This window comes from Biomphalaria glabrata, chromosome 12 (assembly GCF_947242115.1).
Source record: "Biomphalaria glabrata chromosome 12, xgBioGlab47.1, whole genome shotgun sequence".
In the NCBI taxonomy this organism is placed as follows: Eukaryota; Metazoa; Mollusca; class Gastropoda; family Planorbidae; genus Biomphalaria; species Biomphalaria glabrata.
This window is the reverse complement of record NC_074722.1, coordinates 2,229,323-2,254,593: the sequence shown is the minus strand read 5'-3', so window position 1 is coordinate 2,254,593 and position 25,271 is coordinate 2,229,323. Positions and strand designations below refer to the sequence as shown.

At 35.8% G+C, this 25,271-nt stretch overlaps 2 protein-coding genes across 6 annotated transcripts; one reads left to right on the top strand and one right to left on the bottom strand.

Annotated features, from left to right (window-relative positions):
- Nucleotides 1-38: 38 nt before the first annotated feature.
- Nucleotides 39-24,022, top strand: LOC106070238 (sedoheptulokinase-like). Of its 5 annotated transcripts, none has more exons than XM_056005483.1 (7): nt 39-61; nt 6,704-6,960; nt 8,796-8,939; nt 9,149-9,383; nt 16,300-16,475; nt 22,913-23,113; nt 23,538-24,022. In XM_056005483.1, exons 2-7 carry the CDS (start codon nt 6,723-6,725, stop codon nt 23,975-23,977), a joined length of 1,434 nt encoding a protein of 477 aa, XP_055861458.1. In that variant the 5' UTR covers nt 39-61; nt 6,704-6,722; the 3' UTR covers nt 23,978-24,022. The 5 variants fall into 5 exon arrangements, with proteins under 5 accessions (XP_055861458.1, XP_055861454.1, XP_055861455.1 ...); XM_056005479.1 differs by lacking the exon at nt 39-61 and adding an exon at nt 459-1,476; XM_056005480.1 differs by lacking the exon at nt 39-61 and adding an exon at nt 2,675-5,854.
- LOC106070240 (uncharacterized) lies at nt 17,242-19,911 on the bottom strand. The gene is made up of 2 exons (XM_013230083.2): nt 19,754-19,911; nt 17,242-18,803 (listed from the first exon to the last, which is right to left on the bottom strand). Exons 1-2 carry the CDS (start codon nt 19,773-19,775, stop codon nt 18,151-18,153), a joined length of 675 nt encoding a protein of 224 aa, XP_013085537.2. The 5' UTR covers nt 19,776-19,911; the 3' UTR covers nt 17,242-18,150.
- Nucleotides 24,023-25,271: the final 1,249 nt, after the last annotated feature.

Below are 25,271 nucleotides of genomic sequence, written 5' to 3'. Positions count from 1 at the left end.
TCCGGGTCAAATGGGAGGTATGGTAGATTCTTATAACTGAACACCGACTTTCGGGAACTAGGTCAATTTTTTATTTTATTTTTTTATTTGGTGAAGGTTTAACTTACAAAAAAACTGAAAGCAGATTCTTATTCTGCAACTAAAGGACTATAAAAAAAGCTGTGTTCCTTTGTATTACCACCCATAGTCAAGATTTTATTTTAAAATAAATTAGGTCACTTCATGCTCCTATTTTGAACGCAGATTTTGGGCTTTCTCCTTTAGTTGAACAGTGAGCACCGGTGTTGAACACCACTATGTAATTGCTAATAAATTATATCGGTGTTACTTAAAAATTATTTAGATTGTAGTAAAAGAAGTAGATTCAATTTTGCAATATGTATTTATAGTCTATTTCCTCATATACTCTCTCTATTTCTCTCTTTATATATATATAATATATATATATATATATATATATATATATCGTGTATAGTTTATTTATTTAAATACCTATATAATCTATGTGTAGAAACAGACAGAAATAAATTTATATAGATTATAGAGCTATAAATTAATTATTTTAATTTAATAAACATGATATTTTCTACTAGGCTACTTGTATTTTCTCTCTGTCTTTCTTTTAACTCCCATCCAAGGACCCTCTTCTTGTTTTCATAATTTGGATGTTCATTTTGTGACACCTTAACATCCCCTCCCTCCCATAGATGCTTATAATTCTTTTCATGACTCTCTCCCCCTTCCCTCCACTGCCTGTTGGATAGTTTGTGACACTACTCGCTGAGTGTATACCTCTCCTTACCGCCAGCTTATCTTGCGTGATCACATGCAGTGGGCATGGTCTCTGGCTTCAAATTAGCAGCCCACACTTTTTCTTTCATTCATAAGTTATATATTCTAGATATCTCTATCTAGGTCATGTTTATTCATTGAAAAAATCATAGATTTATTAATCCCAATAATATTTCTTAATACGATTTTGCTGTGTTCAAAAAGGAGAATGAGCTGAATTCATTATTATTTGTTTGGACACCCCCTTTTTTAATTTTATTTAACAGCTAACGGTATAAATGTGATTAGAATGTCTTTCTAAAGATGTTTGGAAGCTTATTTTGATATGCCCATCAGCCTACGATCAAACAGGCTCCTGATATAGCCTTCATCCCTTATATGGGTATGAATTGCCGGGGGAGGTTAAAACAACAGCTTAACATACATGGTTACCGAGAATCTAAATAACTGCCATCTGCTTTGGAAAAACGGAACAAAATTACCAGAACTTATCTAAAATTGGACATGCTCAGTCCCGAATCGTCGATTTTAGCTCCAAACATAAAAACAAATGAATTACAAACAAAAAAAAAGCGACCCGTTTAGAAAGGAGAATCCGATGGGGTGTTCAAACTACAAGAGCCTCCTCACTAACTACGAAGAAATACATCCAAAACACCACCAACAACAAAACAATAGTGAAAAGTAAACTGTCAACTAGATCTAGATCTATAATAATCTATATATACTACTATAAGAAACCAAAGTGTACATTCACACCAGACTCACTCATAATTTACATGTGACAAAGTTTATACGGCAATATCCGCATTGAGCGTCGGTATTTACACTCCTGGCCATTTTTTCTGCGTTGTCAAGGATCAGGATCAAGACCAAAAGCATTATCAAAAGGGGGAATAACCTAGTTGTTTTTTAAATACCGACTTCAATCACGGATAGGAAGAGAGAGAAAATAAACTAATAGAAATAATAGAGCTCACAGACCTATATAAAATACCGACCGTAAATACGGATAGCTAAGAACTAAGAATATACACTATTACTAGCAGTAGTTTTGAATAGGGGGAGGAGAGAATAGTATATTATTATATAATTAATAAATATATTCTTATTAATTACACCTTGGTTACAATGATTGCAGAAAAAATAGTGGATTTAGATGTGGCATTTGTATTTGATATAGACTAGGTCTAGGGGCAGAATTTTTGGATTAAAATTTAATGTGCTGTCAACATGTAATATTTCTGAGTTAAAGTTGAGATTAATATTGAATTTAAATAGCTGTACGCATACCGGGACGTCTATCTAGTCAAATGTTAATGAAGTCAACATTAAATTATAAGTATAATAATTACATACCGGTACAGTAGTTGATCTAGATGAGGAAAAACATTATTCTAGACAGATGTAAGAGAGCAATATTTGATATAGACTATGACTAGATAATAGGTGTAGATTGTGTGTGTGTGTTAGTGTGTGTGTGATAAGAACTGAATTTAAATACACCTTCATCTTGGTCTATATAGAGATTAATGATTAAATTTTAAATAGATCTATTTAGTAATATTTTGATTACCATTTAAATAAAATAATGTTGAGATCAATATTGTATTTAAATAAATCTAGGACTACTGCAACATTTCTTGTATGTCTGTCTAGAATAATGTTGAAATAAGTAAAATACGACCTTATATTTTTATTTTTATTTCACCTATGGTGCTGTCAACATTTACTTGAAACGGACATTATTATTGTGATCATATTTCTTTTAGACTTCGGGCCTATTAAAATCTCAATAGACAATATTTAGCATCGTTTTTTTTTTCAACGCTGGATGAGTGGATCCCTGTTTTTCTGTAGCAAAGGTTTTGGGAAAAGACATCCACCAAGCAGCCATAAATCTAAAAATTGATGGGACCACGCTTGAATCGGACCCACGGCCCTGGATCCTAAGCTGGTTATGTCTGATCATTTGTAAGAAGTACGACAAAAAGCCTTAGAAAGATTGAAGGTCATAAAGCTAATGGCGCGGTAAGGTCGCAAATCAAGTTAACGCCTCGCATACGTCTCTAATGGGCTTAGACTTTAAAAAAAAAGGATGTCTTCGCCCCACCCCACCCCACCGGCTAACAGGGGAGCGACATAATATAAAGATCGGTGTTTTAATTTTAATTATATAGATATTTAATTGATTCTGTTACCAAGCTGTGATTTCTACAAATAAATTAGAACGCCCCCCCCCCAGATCGAAAGTTTATGCCATCGCCAACTCCCCATCCCACCAGATAGGCCAACATACTAAATGGGGGGGGGGCGAAATAATCTAGAAGCAGGTTGAAAAATAATTAATTAGTATATATTATTAACATAACTAATAAATTCGTACACAGATTGTGTGATTTCTTTACTAAAATTCGTTCCCGAAGGGGTGGGGGAGCTGAGGGGGGGGCGATTGCTCCTACCTCCCCCCCTGGATCCGCCAATGAATTGGGGCCATTGTGTTTAGCCCTTTCAGGCCCCTTAAAGTTTGTCCCTTACTGGCCTCCACTAGGGCTTTATCTTTGCCCCCTGATTGTGCCCAGAATCGCTCTTTAAGGGCCCCCATTTGAGCGACGATCAACCCCCGAAATAGGGCCCATGTCTTTAGCCCTTTCAGGCCCCTCAATGTTTTCCCCTGATAATGGCCCCATGTCTGTTTATCAGGAATTCATCTGGGCCAACTTACTGAGCCCAGGCTTACCTCTAAAGGCACCCTTTCGGGCCAACATTAATCCCTAAGTGGGTCACATGTGTTTAGCCCTTTCAGACCCCTCAATGTTCGCCCCTCTTACTGTCCCCACTTCAGTTTTGTCAGGACTTCAATGTTTGCCCCTCTTACTGGCCCCTCGTGGGTTTTAACCGGAATTTATCTGGGCCCCCTAACTGAGCTACTAAGCCCAGACTCACCATTTAGGACCCCTGTTGTTTGGTTCAATTTTCACCCCCCAAATGCAGCCCATGAGTTGTAGCCTTTTCAGGCTTCTCAATATTTGCCCCATTACTGGCCCTATGAGGGTTTCATCTGGGTCCCCCGACCCCAAGTTCACCCCTAATGGCACCCTTTTGGACCAATATTAATCCCTAAATGGGTCACATGTGTTTAGCCCTTTCAGACCCCTCAATGTTCGCCCCTCTTACTGTCCCCACCGGTTTTATCAGGCCTTCATTGGGCCCCCTAACTGAGCACAGACTCACCATTTAGGACCCCTGTTTTTTGGGCCAATTTTCATCCCCCAAATGGAGCCCATGAGTTATAGCACTTTTAGGCTTCTCAATGTTTGCCCCCTTACTGTCCCTAAAAGGGTTTCATCTGGGCCCCCTGAGCCCAAGCTCACTCCTAAGGGCCTGCTTGGGTCAACGTATGCCTTCAATTAGGGCCATTGTGTTTAGCCCTTTGAGGCCCCTTGAAGTTTGCTCCTTACTGGCCTCCACTAGGGCTCCATCTGGGCCCCATGATAGTGCCCACAATCACCCTTTAAGGACCCCCATTTGAACAATGATGATCCAAAATGGGGGCCATGTTTTTAGCCCTCGCAGGCCCCTCAATGTTCGACGCTCTTACTTGGTTTTATCCGAAATTCATCCGACCCCCCTATCTGAGCCAAGGCTCACCTTTCAGGGCACCCTTTTAATCTAACATTAATCGCTAAATGGGTCCCATGTGTTTAACCCTCAATGTTCGCCCCTCTTACTGGCCCCGCATGGCTTTTATCCTGAATTCATCTGGGACCCTATCTGAGCCCAAACTCACCCTTAAGGACCCCTATTGTTTGGGCCAATTTTCATCCCCCAAATAGAGCCCATGAGTTACAGCTCTTTCAGCTTTCTCAATCTGTGCCACTATCTGAGCCCAAGCTCAACCCTAAGGGCACCTGTTTTGGGTCAATGTTTGTTCCCCAGATGGTGCCCATAAATTAAGCACTTTCAGGCCCCTCAATGATCACCCCTCTTACTGGCCCCACATGGGTTTCATCAGTGCCCCTTAATTGAGCCCATGCTAACCCCTAACAGCAGAATGGGGCACATGTGTTTAGCCATGTCAGACATCTCCAAGTTTGCCCCTTACATACAGTAGTGGGCATAGATCAATAAAAAAAATGTATAGATCTATCATACTAGGTTTAGATTTGTGTGTGTGTGTGTGTTTGTGTGAAAGAAAAAAAACAATTTAAATACCATCTAGATCTATATATGGACTAATGATTACATTTTAAATAGATCTATTTAGTAATATTTTGATTACGATTTAAATTAAATAAAGTTGAAATCTAAATTGGCCTACTAGCCTATAAGTCTTATCTACATCTATCTGAAACTATTGAGTGTTGTCAGTAACTGTTGACGCAAGTCTTCTATACTGTACTCTTGTAAAGAAAAAATAAATAAATCCAATTTTAATAATAAACATACCAGTACCAGTGTACCATACACACGTTCACGTGCTAATGAAATAATGCATCAACATATAACAGAAATTAAAAAAAAACAAAAAAAACACAAAGACAGATCCTTAACATTTTATTAAGACATATTAATTCTTAAGAGTAAAGAAAAAAAAATCATTACAAAAAAAAATTAGATCTAGAAATAATCTACATTTGCTCTATAATTTGCACTAGATCTAGTAAATGTATGGGTTGTTTAAATAAAATAGATCTACATTTTCAAACGCTATCGAACTTTTTCAGAACTATATTTTATAGTTGGCAACAAAAGAGAACTCATTTTATTTTATTTTTTGGTTTGAGTGGTATATATCTAATTTATCGGTAACCAACCAAGCCAATCTGGCAACAGTTGCAGTTTGTAAATATTGACGCTCATTGCGGAAATTGCCAGTTTTATACCAGATTGTTCTTATTTAATGATTTGATTATAATACAGACGTCGAGACGTTACTTCAAAAAAGAAGATACACTTGAGTCACTTGACTTACGACTTAGTCTTAGACTAAGTTAGACGTCTTAGACTTTAGACTTAGACGACTTACTCACTTAGTCACCGACTTACTCACTTAGTCACCGTGAGTTACTAGTTAGTGACTTACTTCACTTACACTTATTAATATTAGTATTATTACACTACTGTCAGGAAAACCAGTGACTTGGCAGAATTTAAGTCATTGGTTAATATGCATGACTAAATGCATGACGCGTAGGACGTAATCATCTTCTTTTTTGAAGTAACGTCTGTATTATATAAGATAAGATACTGTCATAACTGTCACTACTCATGACTCATCTAAATTCTAAGTAATAGAATAGTTCAATAGTCTAGATCCCCTTTCATCTGGTCATTGTTACCAATTGTAAGTCTAGAATAGTCTACAGAGTCCAGATCTATATCTATAATCTATATTATATATAGTCTATAGTAACTGACGCCAATCTAACTACTGCATGTTAAAGTACTTCACGAAAACCCAACTGTATTTTTAAAAATTCTCCTTTATTTTGATGATTATCATTATGACAAAAATAGTCCATTTCTACTGAAGGCTATTGTGCATTATGATTTCATTATCCATTTCTTTATAGATCTAGTTCTAGTTTAGATATATTTAATTTCATTTTCACATAAAGCTTTTAAGCTGTTTGTGAAAATTTTTTATAAATAAAAGCGTGACATTGACAGACTTTTCTCATGAAAACAGGATAGTGGCCACCCCACTTGGACATTTTATGAAAAGCATGACAGACGGTTCAAAGTGGGACTGTCACGCCCAAGTTTGGTCACCTTATAATAATTCTGCCTCATTTAACCAAAAACACATGTATCTGAATTTATCAACAATTTTAAAAGCATTTAGAGCTATTGAATTATTCCATTGTCACATTATTTCTGATTTATCTCCCCTACTTTGTCCTTTTAGATTAACTTTTCAAAGTGAAATGTCAGAAGCAGCCCAAGATGACTTATGGCTAGGATTAGATCTTGGCACAACATCTGCTAAGGCAGTGCTCCTAGGTTCAAACGGAGTGGTCTTGGCATCCCAGAGTTGTCCCACATGTTCAGAGGTTGCTAGTGATATTGGAGACAGAGGTTATGAGCAAAGTCCCATCCAAGTTCTGAAGGTGTTGAATAAATTAGTTTTATCTCTAGTGAAGGAAAACAAAATGAAAATTACAGGTATGTTGTTATTAGTGTAAATGTTGCATTCTTTGTGTTTAACATAGTCTTATTTATTAAATGTAGCATTCTTTGTGTTTAACATAGTCTTATTTATTAAATGTAGCATTCTTTTGTGTTTAACATAGTCTTATTTATTAAATGTACCATTCTTTTGTGTTTAACATAGTCTTATTTATTAAATGTTGCATTCTTTTGTGTTTAACATAGTCTTATTTATTAAATGTACCATTCTTTTGTGTTTAACATAGTCTTATTTATTAAATGTAGCATTCTTTTGTGTTTAACATAGTCTTATTTATTAAATGTAGCATTCTTTTGTGTTTAACATAGTCTTATTTATTAAATGTAGCATTCTTTTGTGTTTAACATAGTCTTATTTATTAAATGTAGCATTCTTTATGTTTAACATAGTCTTATTTATTTTTTAATTGAGCTTTGTGTAGTTTGAATGTAACCTTAAATTTATTTGTAAACTTAACCTTATTTAACTTAATAAGAAAATTTATTCTGTAAAGAAATATACAAGAAACATATAATGTAAACAATATTTTTGCGCACATAACCAGCGGTTTTTATAAGTTTTAGTAAAAAGGAGTGGCAGCTGTGCAGGGTGTACCAAGGTGTGGGGTTTACAAAATTTATTTTAATCATGAACATAGCATTTACAGAGACTGAACATTGGGTGGGTCTTAGTACCTCCTATAGTTTGCTGTGTGGTTGTGATATGAAAAGCTTTATGAACATCTCATTAAAACAAATAGTACCTATGTAAGCAAAAACGTAAAGGACCGTTAGTTTACAGAAAGCCATGCTTTGCACATGCAGGGTATATAAGAGTGCAGATTGTATGATTTTCTTTTTACTTATTTTGTAATTTGTTTGGGTTATACACAGGGTGGTGTATGTGTGAAAATATGGTAGATACAGGAAACAATGCTTGGTCAAAAATAGAACAAAGGACCTACGGGTCATCTGTGGCCTTCATGAGCTACAAACAAAAACAAAAGTTTGAATTATAATGTAGCTACAATGTTTTGTGGTCCAGTTAAGATAGTTTTTCCTCTATCTATGTGAATTATATTTTAAACAAATATTTTTCACATTATAAAAACTTTGTTTTAAGTAAAAAAAAATCAGAAGTATAAAGTAAACTTGGTGGGTATCAAAGACAATATCTACTTATCATTTCTGGCAACTCAGTTCTAGTTGCCAGGCCTGACAAATGTCCTTGTCATTGGTGTTCTTCTTCTTCTTCTAGTCAGCTTTATTGCTGCTGAGCTGTGAGCTCTTTTGCAGACTGTGCCAAGGAAAAAAAGTGTGCTGTTTTCTTCAGTTGTTCAGCACTGCCGTACAGGGTGTTGGTTATGTTGGGCTGTAGTGGAAGTACGGTCTGCCTAAGGTGGATTAGGGAGGGGCATTCAAAGAGGATATGGTTTGTGGGGGGGAAAGTTAATACTGTCCAGTTTGTTAGGCGTGGTCATTTCTTTGTACATGGCTCTGCCTGTCATTGGTGTACATATGTAATAATCTTCAGTTATGAAGGAGCATACGAAACATGTAAAACAAAATAAACATTTCTAATCTAGAAACATGGAACAACAACAATCATTGATAAATGAATTATCATTACAAGGATACTTTCTTTTTATGCTATTTGTTTTGTCTCAAAACTTTTCTTTAAATCAATTGTAGTGCAATTATGACTATTTGACCCATTCCTGTCTGATGCTCTGAAAGAAGTCTATAGTTTTATACACATCCAATGCTTGAAAAAAGTTTATCTTGATAATTTTTTTTTTTCAAATTCTCAATGAGTGTTTTTGTATTCATAGGAATTGGTGTCACTGGTCAAATGCATGGAGTAATGTTTTGGGGCAAAGGCAGTGAAGATATAAGCAGCTTAGATCATGTGGACAATTCTGTCACAAGTAACTTGTTTACATGGCAGGACCAGAGATGCACAGGTCAAATTTTAGGTAAATTATTCAAAATAATATTATTCTTTTGTTGGCATTTGTTTTTGTTAATATACAATCTTAGATTTATGCAAATTAGCAAAAGCCTTATTTTTGTAAATTTTAAAATCATTAAGACCCATAGAGCTTTCAGAGTCAATGGCGGGATAGTGTATCAATAACAAACAAACCTCAAAGACAGATGCATATATTACTGTGCGCAATTTCAGAAACACTTCCTAAAATTGACCAGTCCTTGTCAACTGGGTTTGGCTGTGCCACCATGTTCTGGCTTGCTAGAAACCGTCCTGGTTTCTTCAAAGATGGGCAGTACACATGTTGTGGATCTATCGTGGATTATTTGGTCGCCGTCTTGTGTGGATTGGACCATCCTGTTACGTCGGATCAGTTGGCAGCCAGCTTTGGCTATTTCGATGAGACCTTGTGCCATTGGAGCTCCATTTTGTAAGATTTACACTTTAAATGAAAATTAATGAATAAATTCAGATCATGTTTGAACTTTAAAATTTTTCCCTCTGGGATTTTGTGCTAAAATTTTTTGTAGACTATTAAAACATTTAGGATATTGTGATTGGTAAAGTTGCCTACTCATCAGGGTCGATCCTACAGATTGCGGGACCCTATGCGAAATGGATTGCTCTGGGCCCATTCTGGGTAGGGATAAGGATAATAAGTGAACATTAAGATTTTGTATTAGAAAATAAATTCGTTGTTACATTTTATTCAAACTTTTTAAAGTACAAAATCAAAGTCAAATTAACTTTACGAGCCATCTACAGTAGATGGTAGTTTTCGGACAAAAAGCCGATAAGCATTCAGATCTGCCTTTTACATATACTATCGACTAGAAAAATATCTTTTTTTCTTTTTTGAAGAGGTTGAGATAGATTTAGATCTATATTTATATGTCAGTGACTATTAAAGTAAATTAGGTATTTGAATTTCTTGTTTTGGTTAAAATTCACCTTATTATTACATTTTATTAAATGAAAGCTGACAACGCCCTTTAGTTTTTAAGCACGAGTAGGATTGGCATTTTCCATATTGAATGACACCCGAAAATAACAATTTTGTCAATTTTGAAGGAGATTTGTATGAGTTTTCAGAAGATTTTGATAATTTCAGCAGATTTTTATGACTTTTTCGTATATTTGGCAATTTCTGGAGAATTCTAGGAACCCTTTAATAATAAAATGGTTTAATTTAATGATTTACACCTAGAATTTGCATGGGGCCTTTGAAAGTGCAGGGCCTAAGAGCGGCCCTGCTACTCATTAAACAAAAATGCCCCTTTTCAATTCATTTGGAAGTCAATATTAAAATGAAGTGCCTATTCGCAACCAGCTGGGAATAGGCTTTAACCTGTTCCCAGTCAACTGTATTCAAGTTTTCAAGTTTCAACTTGATCCAAGAATGGATGTGGGAGTAGTAATGTGCATACACTTTTTACCAGACGTACAGAGTGAGTTGATATAAGCTTTGTAAAAACAGCATGGAAGGAAAATCATTTACACATTTTCTTCAATTCAAAGAGTTTATCAAGCAGCATGAAGAGGAACAGCATGTTTTGTTTGTTACTGGTAGATCTAAAAAGGTATGTTGTAGATTTACTAGATCTCTATAGCTGTTAAATAGGACTTTTAAAAAGAGAATTACATTTTCCTGCACACAATTTATATTAAATCTTATCAATATTTAAAAAAAATATTTTTAGCTTATCAATGGACATCCAGCTAAAGCATTTATTCAGTATGAGTGGCTCAAGTTTGTATGCAAGCAGTACAAAGCCACAAAACCAGCATCAAGTGAAGGTGTCAGAACCAATCAAAGGTATTTGTTTGACTTTTTCATATCAATGAACATAATGTTTTGGTGCGACAAGTTACAATAGCCATGCAATAGTTGATACTGTAGTCGGTTCCATAATAAAAGAATTTTCTGAACAGACAGGCTTGAGGTATAAAAAGTGAATAGGAGATGATATGGGGCCAGTGGTAAAGCACTTGGCTTCCAACTGAGGGGTCCAGGTTCAAATGTCGGTGAAGACTGGGGTTGTTAATTTCATGATTTTATAGAAATGCCCTTGAGCCCACCCAACTCTAATGGGTACCCTACATTAGTTGGGGAAAGAAGAGCGGTTGGTCGTTGTGCTGCCCACATGACACACACACTCATTAACCATAGGTCAGGGAAACAGATGAACTTTACATCATCTGCCCTATAAATTGCAAGGTCTGAAAGGGGGGAACTTTACTTTTTTTTTTATTGATACTTGAACCTCCCTTGCTCTCCCTTCCCCCCCCCCCCCCCCCGACAGAGAGTAGAGTGTTTTTTTTTTTGTTTTTGCTTAATATTAACCAAATAATATTGACATTATTTATTCATTTTTTAGGTCATGGAAACATAATTTTCTAACATTTATGGGTACAGTAATCAGGCATTTGGATGAAACTAGCTGCTAATTCATCATCACAAAGGCATTGCTGCAACATAAAAAAACATCCCACAGAGCATTGGGTAAGTTATCACAAAGTTATCACAAAGTTATCACAAAGTTATCACAAAGTTATCACAAAGCAGATTTACCCCTAACAAAGATTGCTCAGGAATTTCCACCTGTCAATATTGATTTATGATAGCAATATTTTTTCAATATATATATTTTTAAATATATTTTAATTTTGTTGAAATTATTATTTACAGACTGCACTTGTGTATCCAGAAAATAGGCGAATCAGCCTGATGAAACAGTGAATCTGATGATTCTCACTAAAAAATACCTCAATCTGAATTGAGACACAAATACCAAATGTGTAATTGCAAAGAACATTATTATTATTATTATAGCTTTTGATAGCGCTACTTTCATGCTTTCATGCTTATAGCATGCTCAGAGCGCTTTTGGTCCAATCTCATTTGTGGACCAGTTGGGGGGGGGGGGGAGGGGGTATCTAGGAGTTGGTTTTCCGTGCTGCCTTTGGGCGCTCAGTAAACACAACTCTGCCCGAGTCGGGTGTCGAACCTCGAGCCTCCTTCTAGGTAGCCAAGCCAAGTTCAAGCGCACTTGGCCTCTCAACCACGCTTCCCACATTGATAATTATTGAAGAAAACTTCAAGACTGACTATAAAGGGGTTGATAAAATTTAAAAGCTTGGTGACGGTATTGTTAAACAAGGTGTGTCACCAATGAATTTCTGTATTTGTCCTACATGACCAAGGAAATGATATGTCCACTTTAAGCCAACAAAACTATTTTGATTGTAAAATATTGAACATATATAAAGTGAATGGTTTTTATTTCCTTTGTTGAATGTTATTTATATAAATGGTAATGGTTTGCTTAACTGTATTGTTATGTTTGTGTTGATACAAATATTGATATGAATGGTAATAGTGTACCTTTGTAGAAAGTAATTAGTGTTAATATGAATTGTAATTGTGTACATACATAGACTTACTTAGACTTATGTCCTCCTGCACCGTTCGGCGCATTGGCAGCAAGATCTGTCATTGGCAATGTCTGAAGCCTCCTCCCACCTGGTGTCCACTGTTCTGAGGTCCTCCATGAAGGTGTGGCACCAAGTAATACGAGGATGTCCCTGTTGGCGCTTTCCTCGTATTGGCCTCCATGTCATCGCAACTCTTGGTATACGTAGTTCATTTTGTGGCAGAACATGTTCCGCAAACCTCATGCGCCGCTCTGTCATAACCTCACTAAGTGTTCGACTCCCAGTTCGGCAAAGAATTTCCTTGTTTGAGACCCGATCTGTTACTAACTCCCAAAATCTGTCTGAGTCATTTTTGTAAAGCCACATTTAGCCATCATTTGTATTGATATAAATGGTAATAGTGTACCTTTGTAGAAAGTAATTAGTGTTGATATGAATGGTAATGGTGTACATGCATAGAAAGTAATTTGTGTTGATATAAATGTTAATAGTGTACACTAAATGTGTTAGTAAGAAATGAGACTTGACATTTTTGAGTGCTATACATGATGTGTGTGTAGAGTTTTGTTTTAAAGATTTGAGTGAAATAGCTGCCATTTAGCCATGTTTTCCTCAATCTTTAAGTTACCTGTTTTCACACAGTCACAGCAGTCAAAAAGTATTTAAATGCAAATGCCCCAAAGGAATTATCTAGTAAAATGTTTGATCTGTTCAACTGTTAACCAAAGAAACATATGTTCTTAACATCTATTCCATATCGATCTCAAGGCCTGAAAGGGGAACTTGACTTTTAATTTCTGACATCTGGGCATGTAGTAGACATACAGATGTTGCATTTTACATAAATCACAACTAATCATGCAGACTCATATCACTCAAGGATAAAAAAAAAGCACTTAGCCACACAACACTCTAACTCAACTACTTTTGGTTTTGATATAAGAACACAATCACAGAATAAGTAGACACATTTGTGAACTATCATTATCTTGAAAGGACTATTTCTTTTGAGAACACTTCCTGACTCACGTTTACTTTCATTGTTCAAGGATACACCCACACCATTTGGAGCTGAACCAATCAGATTTCTTTATTTCAAAGATTAAACTATGACACTGGTCAAAATGATGCAGATAAATCCTTTTGTTTTCTATTTCTAATATTATTAAGTCTGATGACACACATTCATGTGTGGTTAGTGTAGATTCTCCCAATGATATTTTCTTTATTACATTTTGATTGCCATGCAGACGCATTCTTTCTTTGAGATAAAAAACTTAGAAATAATTTATCTTCCTGCTGGGTCCCATTTCGAGAATAGATCTTTTAGGGATGAAGAATTGGATGACATATCATCTATCTCAACTAATGTAACTGTTAGTGCAAAGTCAGCAAAAGGGCAATTTAAAATTGTGAAGGACCTGACATTTGAATTTATCTGCCTATATCAAAATATGGGGGAAAATAAGGAATCCTGTTGTAAGTTTAGGGAAAAAATCAACTAATGCTGAATGTGGAATGGAAAAGGTTTCAAAAGAGAAATGTATAGAAGAGAAGTTGATGACATTGGATTGGTTGTACAGTAGATGGTTTCATGAGTTCTGTTTATCAAGCAACATTTCTGTTGATCTTTAGTGTGTGTGTAAATTTAGCAAATAAAATGTTACAAGTGAAACAGTTTTTTCTTTATTTATAAAATAATCTAATACGTATTCTTTGTTGACATAAGTTAATAAATTTGATAGCGGTAATATAATTTTACCTGTAACAGTTCAATGTAATATTGTATCTGTAATTGTAAATACTGTTATAACCCTAGTGGCGGACTGAAAGGGTTAATGTTTGTGCGGCCTACTGACACACATGATTCAGGCCAATCACACAGGTCAAGGGCTGTTGAACAAGGGACATTACTGCTAATGCACGCAATATGACCAATGTTATGGTCATGTGACCAGAAAGCCTTTACAGACGAGAGACAGTGTGTTAGAAAGGACAGTAGAGTCCAGGACAGCAAGCAGTAAGGACTGTGTGCTACGAAGTGAGTCCTCGAAAATGTAGCTATACGAGCTAGAGAGACTTGTAGTGATTAGTTAGGCAGTTCTGTAGTGTAGCAAAGCATTTGAAGTTAGTGCAGCCAATTGTGTTTATTGGCTGTTGTTGATGTAATTGTAAATAAACCGCCACTTTGTTTATTGAAGCTCTTGTTGTCAAGTTGATGTTTTAGATGTGTTGTGTTGTTGGGCAGTGTTTGCAGAAGGCCTGATAGAGAAGATCGTAACAGTACTATTTGTTGATATGCTATTTACTCGGCATATATATTTTGTATTATTGGCTTTATTTTTTTTCAATCAATCTCTTCTTATACATATTACATTGTTTGCATGTCTTAAATTTATATAATGACTTAGAAAAAAATATATTTATGTATCATATGTAATATCTTTGTAGCAGTAATAGGTGAATATAATAATGATAAATTTGAATAATTTCTATATGCTTGTTTTGTAGCATGTATTTCTAGTTGCTTTAATAAATGTATGCCATGCATATGACCAAAAAAAAACAACCATTTGTTTGTTGATTGTATTGTTTTATTCTTTAAGGAGACTTAAAGTTTGGCTTAGAAATAGTTATATATGTTTTTTTATATGTAAAAGTCTGATGCTGACTAAAAGTACATATCACACAAGTCTCATTGTGCACAATCAATAGTTAAATACCCAATTAACAAACTTAGTTGTTTTTTTTTTACAATACTGCTATTCATGGAGGGCGGAGAAACCTGGAAACTGATCTTAAAAATGGCTCTAATGATAAAGAAATTTAAAAGTTGATGTATATTGCTGAGAAAAGAATTACTAGCTCATTGGCCACACAGGGAAAACTCTAGTTTGACTGTTATCATTTTTCAAGTAAAAAATGAAATAAATTTAAATTTGGCTGGAGATATAGATCTAGGATTCTAGGTCTAGATCCAACATTGGTTTTTAAAGGACTATCATGTTCTTGAAAGGACTATTTCTTTTGAGAATTTTATTGATTCGATAGTTTAATAGATTAATGTTCTGGAAAGTTTTGCGCATTCTCTTCTAAGTCTAGATCTAAAGGCCTATTATGGAATATTATAAATATAATAAAGTGTGCTAGATCTATACATTCACTAAATCAGGATTCTTTCTCTGGGAGAAGGGGGGAGGGGGCGGGGTTTAAAAAATGTTCTTTTGTTTGTTAAGCCAACTTTCATTAATTTTCAAAAGAAAATCAATCCATCTTTAAGTTGCATAAAGGAGGTATTGACTTTTTAAAAATGAATTTTTAAAAAAATTTTTAGATGGGGGAGTAGAAAATGTATGAAGGCATATGTATAGATATTGAAAAAAAAAAAAAAAAAAGACAAAATGGCATCTTAAAATGAAAATTTAAAAAAATTGTATTTTTTAATTCTTATATTTTAACAAAATACTTTATGCAAAAGGATATTACTGAAATTAAAGAAATATTTATTTAAATGCACCTATGGGCAATAAATTGTATTCATAAAAAGCAGTCACTTAGAAATTGTGTTCTTTCCTCTTGGACATAGAGGCTTCCTATTTTAAAACTTTAAGGCTCACATCACAACAATACATTATTCTCTTCATTTCCTTTTTTTTTTCCCACCACCTTTCTTTTATCACTAGACACATACACATTTCATTCTTCTTTATAAGTTGTATCTACTTTAACATTCATTTTAAGTACTCTCAAACAATCTACTGAGTACCTCCTGGTAAAAGGTCTATGGTAGATTGAGTTTAAAAAAATCACTTTGCAGCTCAACAGGATTTGAATCATAATCATAATAGTAGACCCACCAAGAATTTTAGTACAGCCACTTGAGATATAAATCCCATTGATTTGTTTTTCAGGCAAGAAGATAAAGAGTTTCCAGTTCACCTTTTGCCTACGATTGTCAGGTCGGGTGAGAAAGTAGGTCAAGTTAATAGTTCATTCCAAGATTGGCCGACTGATGTTCCTGTCTATGTGGGCATGGGAGATGTCCAGTGTGCAATGTACGCTGCCTTGTCCAGCCCTCAACATGCTGGTAAGTTGATATTTGAAATGCAATGCAGTGTGTTACTATTTTGTTTCCATGTCTTTGCCAATTGCACATTTCTTATTCCATATGCTAGGACAAATTCTTCCCTAGAGTTATTAGAGCAAGAAATGGGTTGCCTGAATCAGCCAGGAAAACCAACAACTTTTAATCACTGATTAACATGCATGACTAGATTGACACATGGACTTGTGTAGGATGTAATTATCTTTTCTTTTGAGTAACAACTGTAATTTATAAGATAAGATACAAATCTTGTATACTACAAATACAAAAAGGTTGTTATTACAAGAAGTGCTAATGGTTTTGAGGGCCCCTTTACCTATAAAATGCTTCAAATGGCATGCATCTTACAAAGCCTCTGATAACCAGTTCAAATCCTAGCATTCACTTGTGGATAAGATACTTAAAGTAAAGAAAAAAAAAGTTCCCCTAAACCTTGTGATCTATTGGACCTTAAAGTCATCTGTTTTTTTGGCCAAAAGTTAATGAGCAGGGTGTCATTTGGCCAGCACAACGACCAACCGCCTTTACTTTCCCCAACTAAAGTCAGGTACCTATTAGAGCTGGGTGGACTCAGGGTGCCCTAAATATCCCGAAGTTCACTGAGATTTGAACCCAGGTCACCAGTTTCAGAAGCAAAGCGCTTAACCACTCAGCCACTGCGCCCCATTGGATAAGTATACTGAGCCTGGTAGAAAAGTTATCATTGACAGGAAATGGAGCAAAGTCAAATTTATAACAAACAAAATAATTCAACAGCCTCTGAGAAAATTTTTATTCCAATATATAAACTATGAAAATGTTTCTTTCATAACTAAAGGTGAAAAAACATAAATAATAATATTATTAGTAAGAAATGGGTGGAATGAATAGCTAGACAATTGGCTGTTAACTACAATATATTCTTTTATTTCTAATGTTTATTTGAATGCAAGCAATTATTTATGGGTATAAACATTTGCTTATGTTAATCATTTGTATTTGTTTTGTTTTTTTTTGTTATCTAGTTTTTTAGATCTTTAGACAGATATTGGTATCCACTTCTGTAGTCAGTATTTGCCTATAATGTTGTAGTAGGTCAGTCAGTAATTGACTATAATGCTGTAGTATAGGTCAGTCAGTAATTGACTATAATGCTGTAGTATAGGTCAGTCATTAATTGACTATAATGCTGTAGTATAGGTCAGTCATTAATTGACTATAATGCTGTAATATAGGTCAATGACTCCTTGAATTACCTATCAGTTCTGGCACTAGTTCTAACATATCAAAACTTAACAAGTTATCAGGATTTTGTATGACAGTTAATAGTTAATGATAATGACTAACAATAAGGGGGAATAACCCATGTAACACAAAGTTTTACAGAGTTGACTTCACATTTTGCATGAAAGTGGAAACAAGTATATATTATCAAATGGAACATGTACAAGCCCTCCGCTAGAAATATTTTGTCCCCAGACAACTGTGTTGGCCTATCTGCCTTGCTCCAAGATGCAAAAAAAAAAGCTGCACCTTTCTGTTAGGGCTCCAGGCTAAGAGTCCTGTTTGCCCTTCCCTGGCAGCAAGCCTGGCACATAGTTTTCAATAAAAATAATTCTAGTAATATCAAGACAAGAAAACAGATTTTTATTATAATGATTCTTTGTGTTTAATCTTTTTATCTCTGCTTCACAATGGTTCTGAAGGGAGTTTGTTTTATGATGGTAGTCGGCCCGCCAACTTCTCGTATAATTTCTTTACTCCGCCTGCCAGTCCGGCTCTCTTTCTTCACAATGTTGTACTCTTTTCCTGTGTTAAGGTCAGTGACGTGGGTCAAGGTTTTCCTACGTCCAATGCTCTTGGTTTCTGAAATCTGTGTGACTGGTGCAGTGTTGGACATGACCACAGTGGTGCCTGGCTGCTGTGTTTCCACAGTTATGTGTGAGGAGTATCTGTTGGGCAATGCTTGTACAGTGTGTGTTTGAAGTCCGTACACAACCGGGGGCTGTGGTGCAAGTGCAGTTATCTGCTGTGGTATTCCATAGACAGCTGTTTGCCGTTGGAACCCAAAGGCGGCTGTTTGCTGCTGAGGATAGCTGGGCTGTTGCTGTTCATGATAGATGGCAGCACTGGCTTGATGCCCACTAGCTGCGTTCAAATTAAGGTCACTTTGTGCTGGTGGTGGCATGTAGGTGGCATGGATGTAGCTCTCTCGTACATATTCAGAATACTCTGGTGGAGCATCTGTGTAAGGTGGAGGCACTGCTGATGGTGGATTTGTTGTAGCACCAACATTTGTTGTAGCACCAAAATTTGTTGTAGTTGTAAAAGCTGTGAAAGAAAAGAATTTAGTCAAAATCACATCCAAGACATAAATATGGGTATTTGTAAAGTGAGAATTGGTTTGTCAAAATCTTATCCAAGACATAAATCTTGGTATTTGTAAAGTGAGAATTGGTTTGTCAAAATCTTATCCCAGACATAAATCTGGGTATTTGTAAAGTGAGAATTGGTTTGTCAAAATCACATCCAAGACATAAATCTGGGTATTTGTAAAGTGAGAATTGGTTTGTCAAAGTCACATCCAAGACATAAATCTGGGTATTTGTAAAGTGAGAATGGGTTTGTCAAAATCACATCCAAGACATAAATCTGGGTATTTCTAAAGTGAGAATTGGTTTGCACAGGCCAGTACCACTCAAAATGCCATCCACAGTGGCACAGCAGTCTGAGACAGCTGTGAACAACAGATAGTTGTTGCTTTTTCTTCGGAGTTTCCATCTCCTAGACTGTTTATCACCCAAGGCTTTAGATCAGTGGTTCCTAAACTTTTTTTTGTCTTGCACACCCCTTGGAAGTCATTGTAGACCCCTGGGGTTCTATATAGATCACTTTGGGAATCACTGCTATAGATAATATTATGTGTAGAACTGAAAAGAACAGAAGAAGAGCAGCAAGCTACGTTTTCATGGCACAACACGCAAAAGAACTTATAGCTCAACAGCAAAAGGTTGGCTAGAAGACGAAGAGACAGATAATATTATGGTTGTATTTATCTTTGTCTGTGAAGAAGTTGCTTCTGTTTATTATATGCCCAATCATTATTTTTAAAAATTCTTTAAAAAAAAATCAGAATAAATTTAATCAACGCAAAACTCTAAATTTAATAATATTTTAAAAGAAAAATGTGTCCAAATATTTAATCAATCAATCAATCAATGGTTCAGTCTTGTGAGAGAACTTGTGGAATACATTAGTTAGTCTCAAAAAATTGTTCTTACCTTCAGTAAACTTTGTGTCCATATTGCTCTAAAAGTAACTTACTGTAGTGTACTAGAGTAGCTTTTGTATGTGTTGACTTCTGAAGTCTGTTTAATGAAACTAGTGGGGGGGTCTTATTATATAGTCTTCATGTGACACAAGGAGCTATATTTAGAAAGCAGTCAATAAAACATATCATAGCCCCATGACTTACCAGAAAACCATCAGCTATTTTAGGAAACAAGATCAGAACTGGGTCAAAGTTTTGATATGAAGTTAAAAAAAACAAACTTTGATAAGCAAGATCAAACACTTCACTAAATCTGTTTTTTTTTTTTTAATTTTATTCTTACAAGAGTTAACCAAGCACTTACCTAGATGTTTTTGTTTGTCTATAGATGCTTATTATTACTTGACACAACTTGAGAGAAGTAAACACTGCAGGGGCAGGTTTAGTAAGTGTGGACTCTGGTCAGGGTCGCCACCACCCTCTTTGAAGATTTTAATTAAAATGCTGTTAATGAATATGACTGACACATTGGCGCACCTTCACTTATACCTTATTCTATTAAACTGGTGGGGCACCACGTATGATCTGGCGACAGTCTTTCTCCATTCCTCACTACCTTTGGCCGTGAATAGAATCTCTTTCAATGACAGGGCCGTCCATTCTTTAATGTTGTCTCACCATTGCTTTCTCTTTGTTGTTTGAACCCTGCCTGCAGCCATCTCCTAAGGTCCTGTTGGGAGGTTTGGGCTAAGATTTAATAATCTTCATCTCTGAAGAAACATTTGAAACATGTAAAACAAACAAATATTCCAGCATGGGAAATGCACAGGGAAAAAAAAAGATCTGTGCATGTCAATTAGAAAATGAAGGAAAGGAAAAAGGAAGACTCTTGACAGGGTACTTTGAACTGAGATATATTGACAGGGTACTTTGAACTGAGATAGATTGACAGGGTACTTTGAACTGAGATAGATTGACAGGGTACTTTGAACTGAAATAGATTGACAGGGTACTTTTAACTGAGATAGATTGACATGGTACTTTGAACTGAGATATATTGACAGGGTACTTTGAACTGACATATATTGACAGGGTACTTTGAACTGAGATAGATTGACAGGGTACTTTGAACTGAGATAGATTGACAGGGTACTTTGAACTGAGATAGATTGACAGGGTACTTTGAACTGAGATATATTGACAGGGCACTTTGAACTGAGATAGATTGACAGGGTATTTTGAACTGAGATATATTGACAGGGTACTTTTAATTGACATATATTTACAGGGTACTTTGAACTGACATATTTTGACAGGGTACTTTGAACTGACATATATTGACAGGGTACTTTGAACTGACATATATTGACAGGGTACTTTGAATTGAGATATATTGACAGGGTACTTTGAACTGACATAAATGGGCAGGGTACTTTGAGCTATATTGACAGGGTACTTTGAACTGAGATGTCTAGTCTTAGGGTACATGTGGAAAAAGTTTGAGAAACATTCATCTTAGTAAACAAAGCTTGAAGTTGTGCGATGTCTCTGAATAACATCTCCCTACTTTGTTATCATCACAGAAGTATGAATTCAAATAAACACATCATGATGTCATGTTAAATACCATGATGTCAGGCAGCTATTGAAATATTAACAAAGTAAACACTATTATATTTATACTTAAGGGGAGGGGCTACATTATCCAGTTGAATTCGTACGCAGGTATAACTCTGTTGAAAAAGTTGACAAAATATTCAAACATTGATGCAAAGGGTTTGAACTCAAATCTCATGAAATGTATGCTAATGTGCTTTTAAATATTCGACACTATCTAATTTTTGTCATTAAAACAGAAAAGGAAAATCCTTCTTAATCAGTTGATTGACTACATTAAGCCAAACATATGCTAATTTTATTAATCTAATTTACATATTTAGACACAATCATAAGATCAAAACATTGGAATGCAATGTCGTCTTACAATGTTGCATGTTCATTGGATGTTTGGTGTCATGGGACTTTAGGGTATGGTTCTGTGTCATGTTTTGTAAAAACTTAAAAAAAAACAACGATATACATGTGTATTAATAATATTAATCAAAAGCTTTTTAATTAATAATTATAGCTTTTATATAGCACTACTGTCATGCTTATAGCATGCTCAGAGCGCTATGGTCCAATCTCATTTGTGAACCAGTGGGGGAGGGGGTATCTGGGAGAAGGTTTTCCGTGCTGCCTTTAGTCGCTCAGTAAACACAACTCTGCTCAAGTCGAGTGCCATACCTTGAGCTTCCTTTATAGTTAGTCAAGACAAGCCAAGTTCAAGCGTACTTAGCCTCTCAACCACGCTTCCCACTTTGGACTGGGTTCAAACCTTGTGTGCCTCCCTTAAATTCTGTAGGAACAATCCAAAACATGTATAACAAAAACAAATGTGATGAATGCAAAGTCATATTTTCAATTTTTTAATATATTTTTTTACCTTTATCTATCCCTTAGACTGTTGGACTGTTAAAAGATTTGTTGACTGTCTTTCTCCATTCCTCTCCATCTTTTGTCTTAGTTAGAACCTCTTTCAATGGCAGGCCGGTCCATTATTTGATGTTGTCTTCCCATCGCTTTCTCTGTCTGCCTCTTCTTCTTTTTCCTGGTAATGTTCCCTGAAGGAAGGTCTTGTGATATGGCCATAGATTTTTAGCCTCAATTGTTTTACGATAGTTAGCAGGTCATCATGGGGTCCAATCGCAGCAGTAACCTCATCTCTAATCTCTTGGTTTGTGATGCGGTCTTTAGATATATATGATCCACTATTATCTATTTGTATCAACATGGTTTGTATCATGCATGAGGTTTGATAATGGTTTCTTGATTTTTTGGTAAAAGAAATGCATTAGCTGAAATTCACTTATTGGCCTTGAACTATCGGTGGCTTTAAAACAGGCCCATGGATATCTTTTTTTTTTAGTTCAGTGCACATTTGATTCTGAAATAGACCAAAAATAAAAAGATCATGTAAATTTATTTGAAAAAAAAAAAAAGTAGCAAAGCTGGGAGAAAAAAAACCCAGCTTGATTTCAAAGATTAAATCAACAAAATATTTGTAATTTTCAAATGAATGATTTTCTAACCATGTATATACTAATTGTTGTTTGTTTGTAATCCCTAGTTGTCAATATCAGCACATCTATACAGCTGGGCTTTGTCATCCCAGAGATTGATATGCCGAGGGTCAAACAGGAATGTCCCGAAAGCATTGCCTTCTTTCCATATTTCTTTGGTCAGAAACTGGCCTTGTTTGCTGGTCTTAATGGAGGCAATGTCATCCAGCATTTGGTGGAGAGCTTGATCAAGTGGTTTCAGGACTTAGGTTTGTTTCAGAATTCTATCAACTTATGATTGATACTTATAGAATTAGATACATCATAAGTAAGTAAAATCTGACTGCAAGAAATGTATAAGGAATGTAAAGATACAAGATATGCTATAAAAATAAGAACTTTTTAAAAATTCCTGGTCTACATTGAGATTCAAACTCTAGCAATTTTGTTAGGTAGCCAAGACTTTTATGCCAATATCCCACATCTAGCTGACACAAGATTTCCCAAAGACAAGACAACAGTACTGTGTATAATTAGATGTTAACTCATCTTCTATAGACAGACCTGTCCATTTCTTTTCCATGGCTTCTCTATCCATAATTATATAATGTTAATTTATTAAAAGAAAATGTCCAGAGACTTGTGTCCTTAGGTATTCAAAGTGCTACACTTACTGTGTCTTTTTATCTTCAGGTATTCACAGTGATCTAAGTGCTACAACTCTCTTACCTCGACTGCAACAGTTGGCAGATTTAGAAATCAATCGTGATACAAGTCTTTCCATTAGCCCTATACTGTTTGGTGAACGGCATGACCCAGGAATGTGTGGCCACATAAAGGGCATTACATCCACAAATGTGGGCAACATTGGGGCAGTGTTCAAGGCAGTGAGTGAAGGGCTGGTGGACCACCTCCACGCCATGGTGCCCACCAAGTTCTTGACCAACATGGGCATACACAGCCTGATCATCTCTGGCTCTGTGCCGGTCAACAACATCATCGTTAGAGAGAGATTAAACCAGTTGTACTCTGAACTTGAGCTCACTATGGACTGCGAAGGTCAAGATGCGGTAGGGTCAGCCGTTGGAGCAGCCAAGTTTGTGAGAGACTGTCAGCTTAAATGTTACTCTTGAGGTTTCATCTGTCTTGACGTCTTAAAAATAAACATTTAGAACAGATTTTAAAAATAATTTTTTGTTGTGAAAATATTTTGTTAAAAAGTTTTAAAAGTGCTTTAAGGAAGTTCCTGTCAGCCTTTGTTCTGTTGACAATTAGAACTAATTTAGTAGCTTAATTATGCCTTAGCCCAACTCAAACTCACTAGTATAGAAATAACAGAAATAAATATGAAACAATTTTGTAAACTTTGATTTAACAAGATTTCCATGGGTTTTAGGTTTTATGACACATCAGCACAATTCAGGCCATGTTGTGCCTGTCGGAGCGTAGGTTATGGTATTATAGCACCAATGTTTATTAAGTGCACAAATTTTGGATGCACTTTCTTTCATGCCTTGCTTGTAAGTTTATGGAGTGGTTTTGTTATGCTGGTGTAACGTTTGTTGAGATTCTTCTGTGTTCCCCTCTTTAGGGTGAGTATCTAAGGCATGACTGCATTTCGCAGTTGTTTTGATGCCATAGTATACTAGACCTTTTTAGTTTGTCTTTACTTTTGTCTCTACAGGGAGTTAGCATGGGATTCGAAGTCTACACTAGATACTTATCATACTAGAGTCGAGTCAGCTGTGTGTTATGTTGTGATTGTGAACATGAATGTGCTACGTAGTGGGACAGCAAGGAGGAGAGATGATTATTTCAGTAATACAACAATTATGTTGTAAAATGTGTACCTACAAGGATATTACTTCATCTCTTTGTCATCATAAAGTCTATTCATCTCATTAAACATCTATATTGTTAATATCTTGTTGACTGTTAATTGCAAGCACAAAGGTGCCTGTTGAATGTCAGGGGTCCGGGCAAATGAGCTAAGGCGTTAACACAACCCTGACAGTGCCCTAGATTTAAAAGTAAGTAAGTAAAGTTCCCCTTTCAGACCTTGTGGTCTATAGGGCAGATGATGTAAAGGTCATCTGTTTCTGTGGCCTACGGTTAACTAGGGTGACATGTGGCCAGCACAACGACCAACCGCCTTTACTTTTCCCCAACTAATGTCAGGTACCCATTAGAGCTGGGTGGACTTAGAGGCGCCCCAAGATCCCGAAATTAAAAATCCCAGTCTTCACCAGGATTCGAACCCCTGTCTCGGATTCGGAAGCCAAGCGCTTTACCGCTTAGCCACCGCGCCTCCTAGATTTAAGTGTACATAACTCTTGGTGACGTGTGATAGGGGAAAGAAAGAATCCTACATAGCAGCACAAACTTTGAATAGAGCAGTAGTTCCCAAACATTTTCCTTTGAACGGAA

What these genes read in the sequence shown, in the direction of transcription:
- LOC106070238 (XM_056005479.1), top strand. Translation starts at nt 1,343, where the DNA reads ATGAATTACAAACAAAAAAAAAGCGACCCGTTTAGAAAGGAGAATCCG. An exon ending in ATGCACAGGTCAAATTTTAG is followed by an intron (nt 8,940 to 9,148) that starts GTAAATTATTCA and finishes GCGCAATTTCAG; the next exon opens with AAACACTTCCTAAAATTGAC. An exon ending in TGCCATTGGAGCTCCATTTT is followed by an intron (nt 9,384 to 16,299) that starts GTAAGATTTACA and finishes TTTGTTTTTCAG; the next exon opens with GCAAGAAGATAAAGAGTTTC.
- LOC106070240 (XM_013230083.2), bottom strand. Translation starts at nt 19,775, where the DNA reads ATGGACACAAAGTTTACTGAAG. An exon ending in GGACACAAAGTTTACTGAAG is followed by an intron (nt 18,804 to 19,753) that starts GTAAGAACAATT and finishes TTTCTTTCACAG; the next exon opens with CTTTTACAACTACAACAAAT.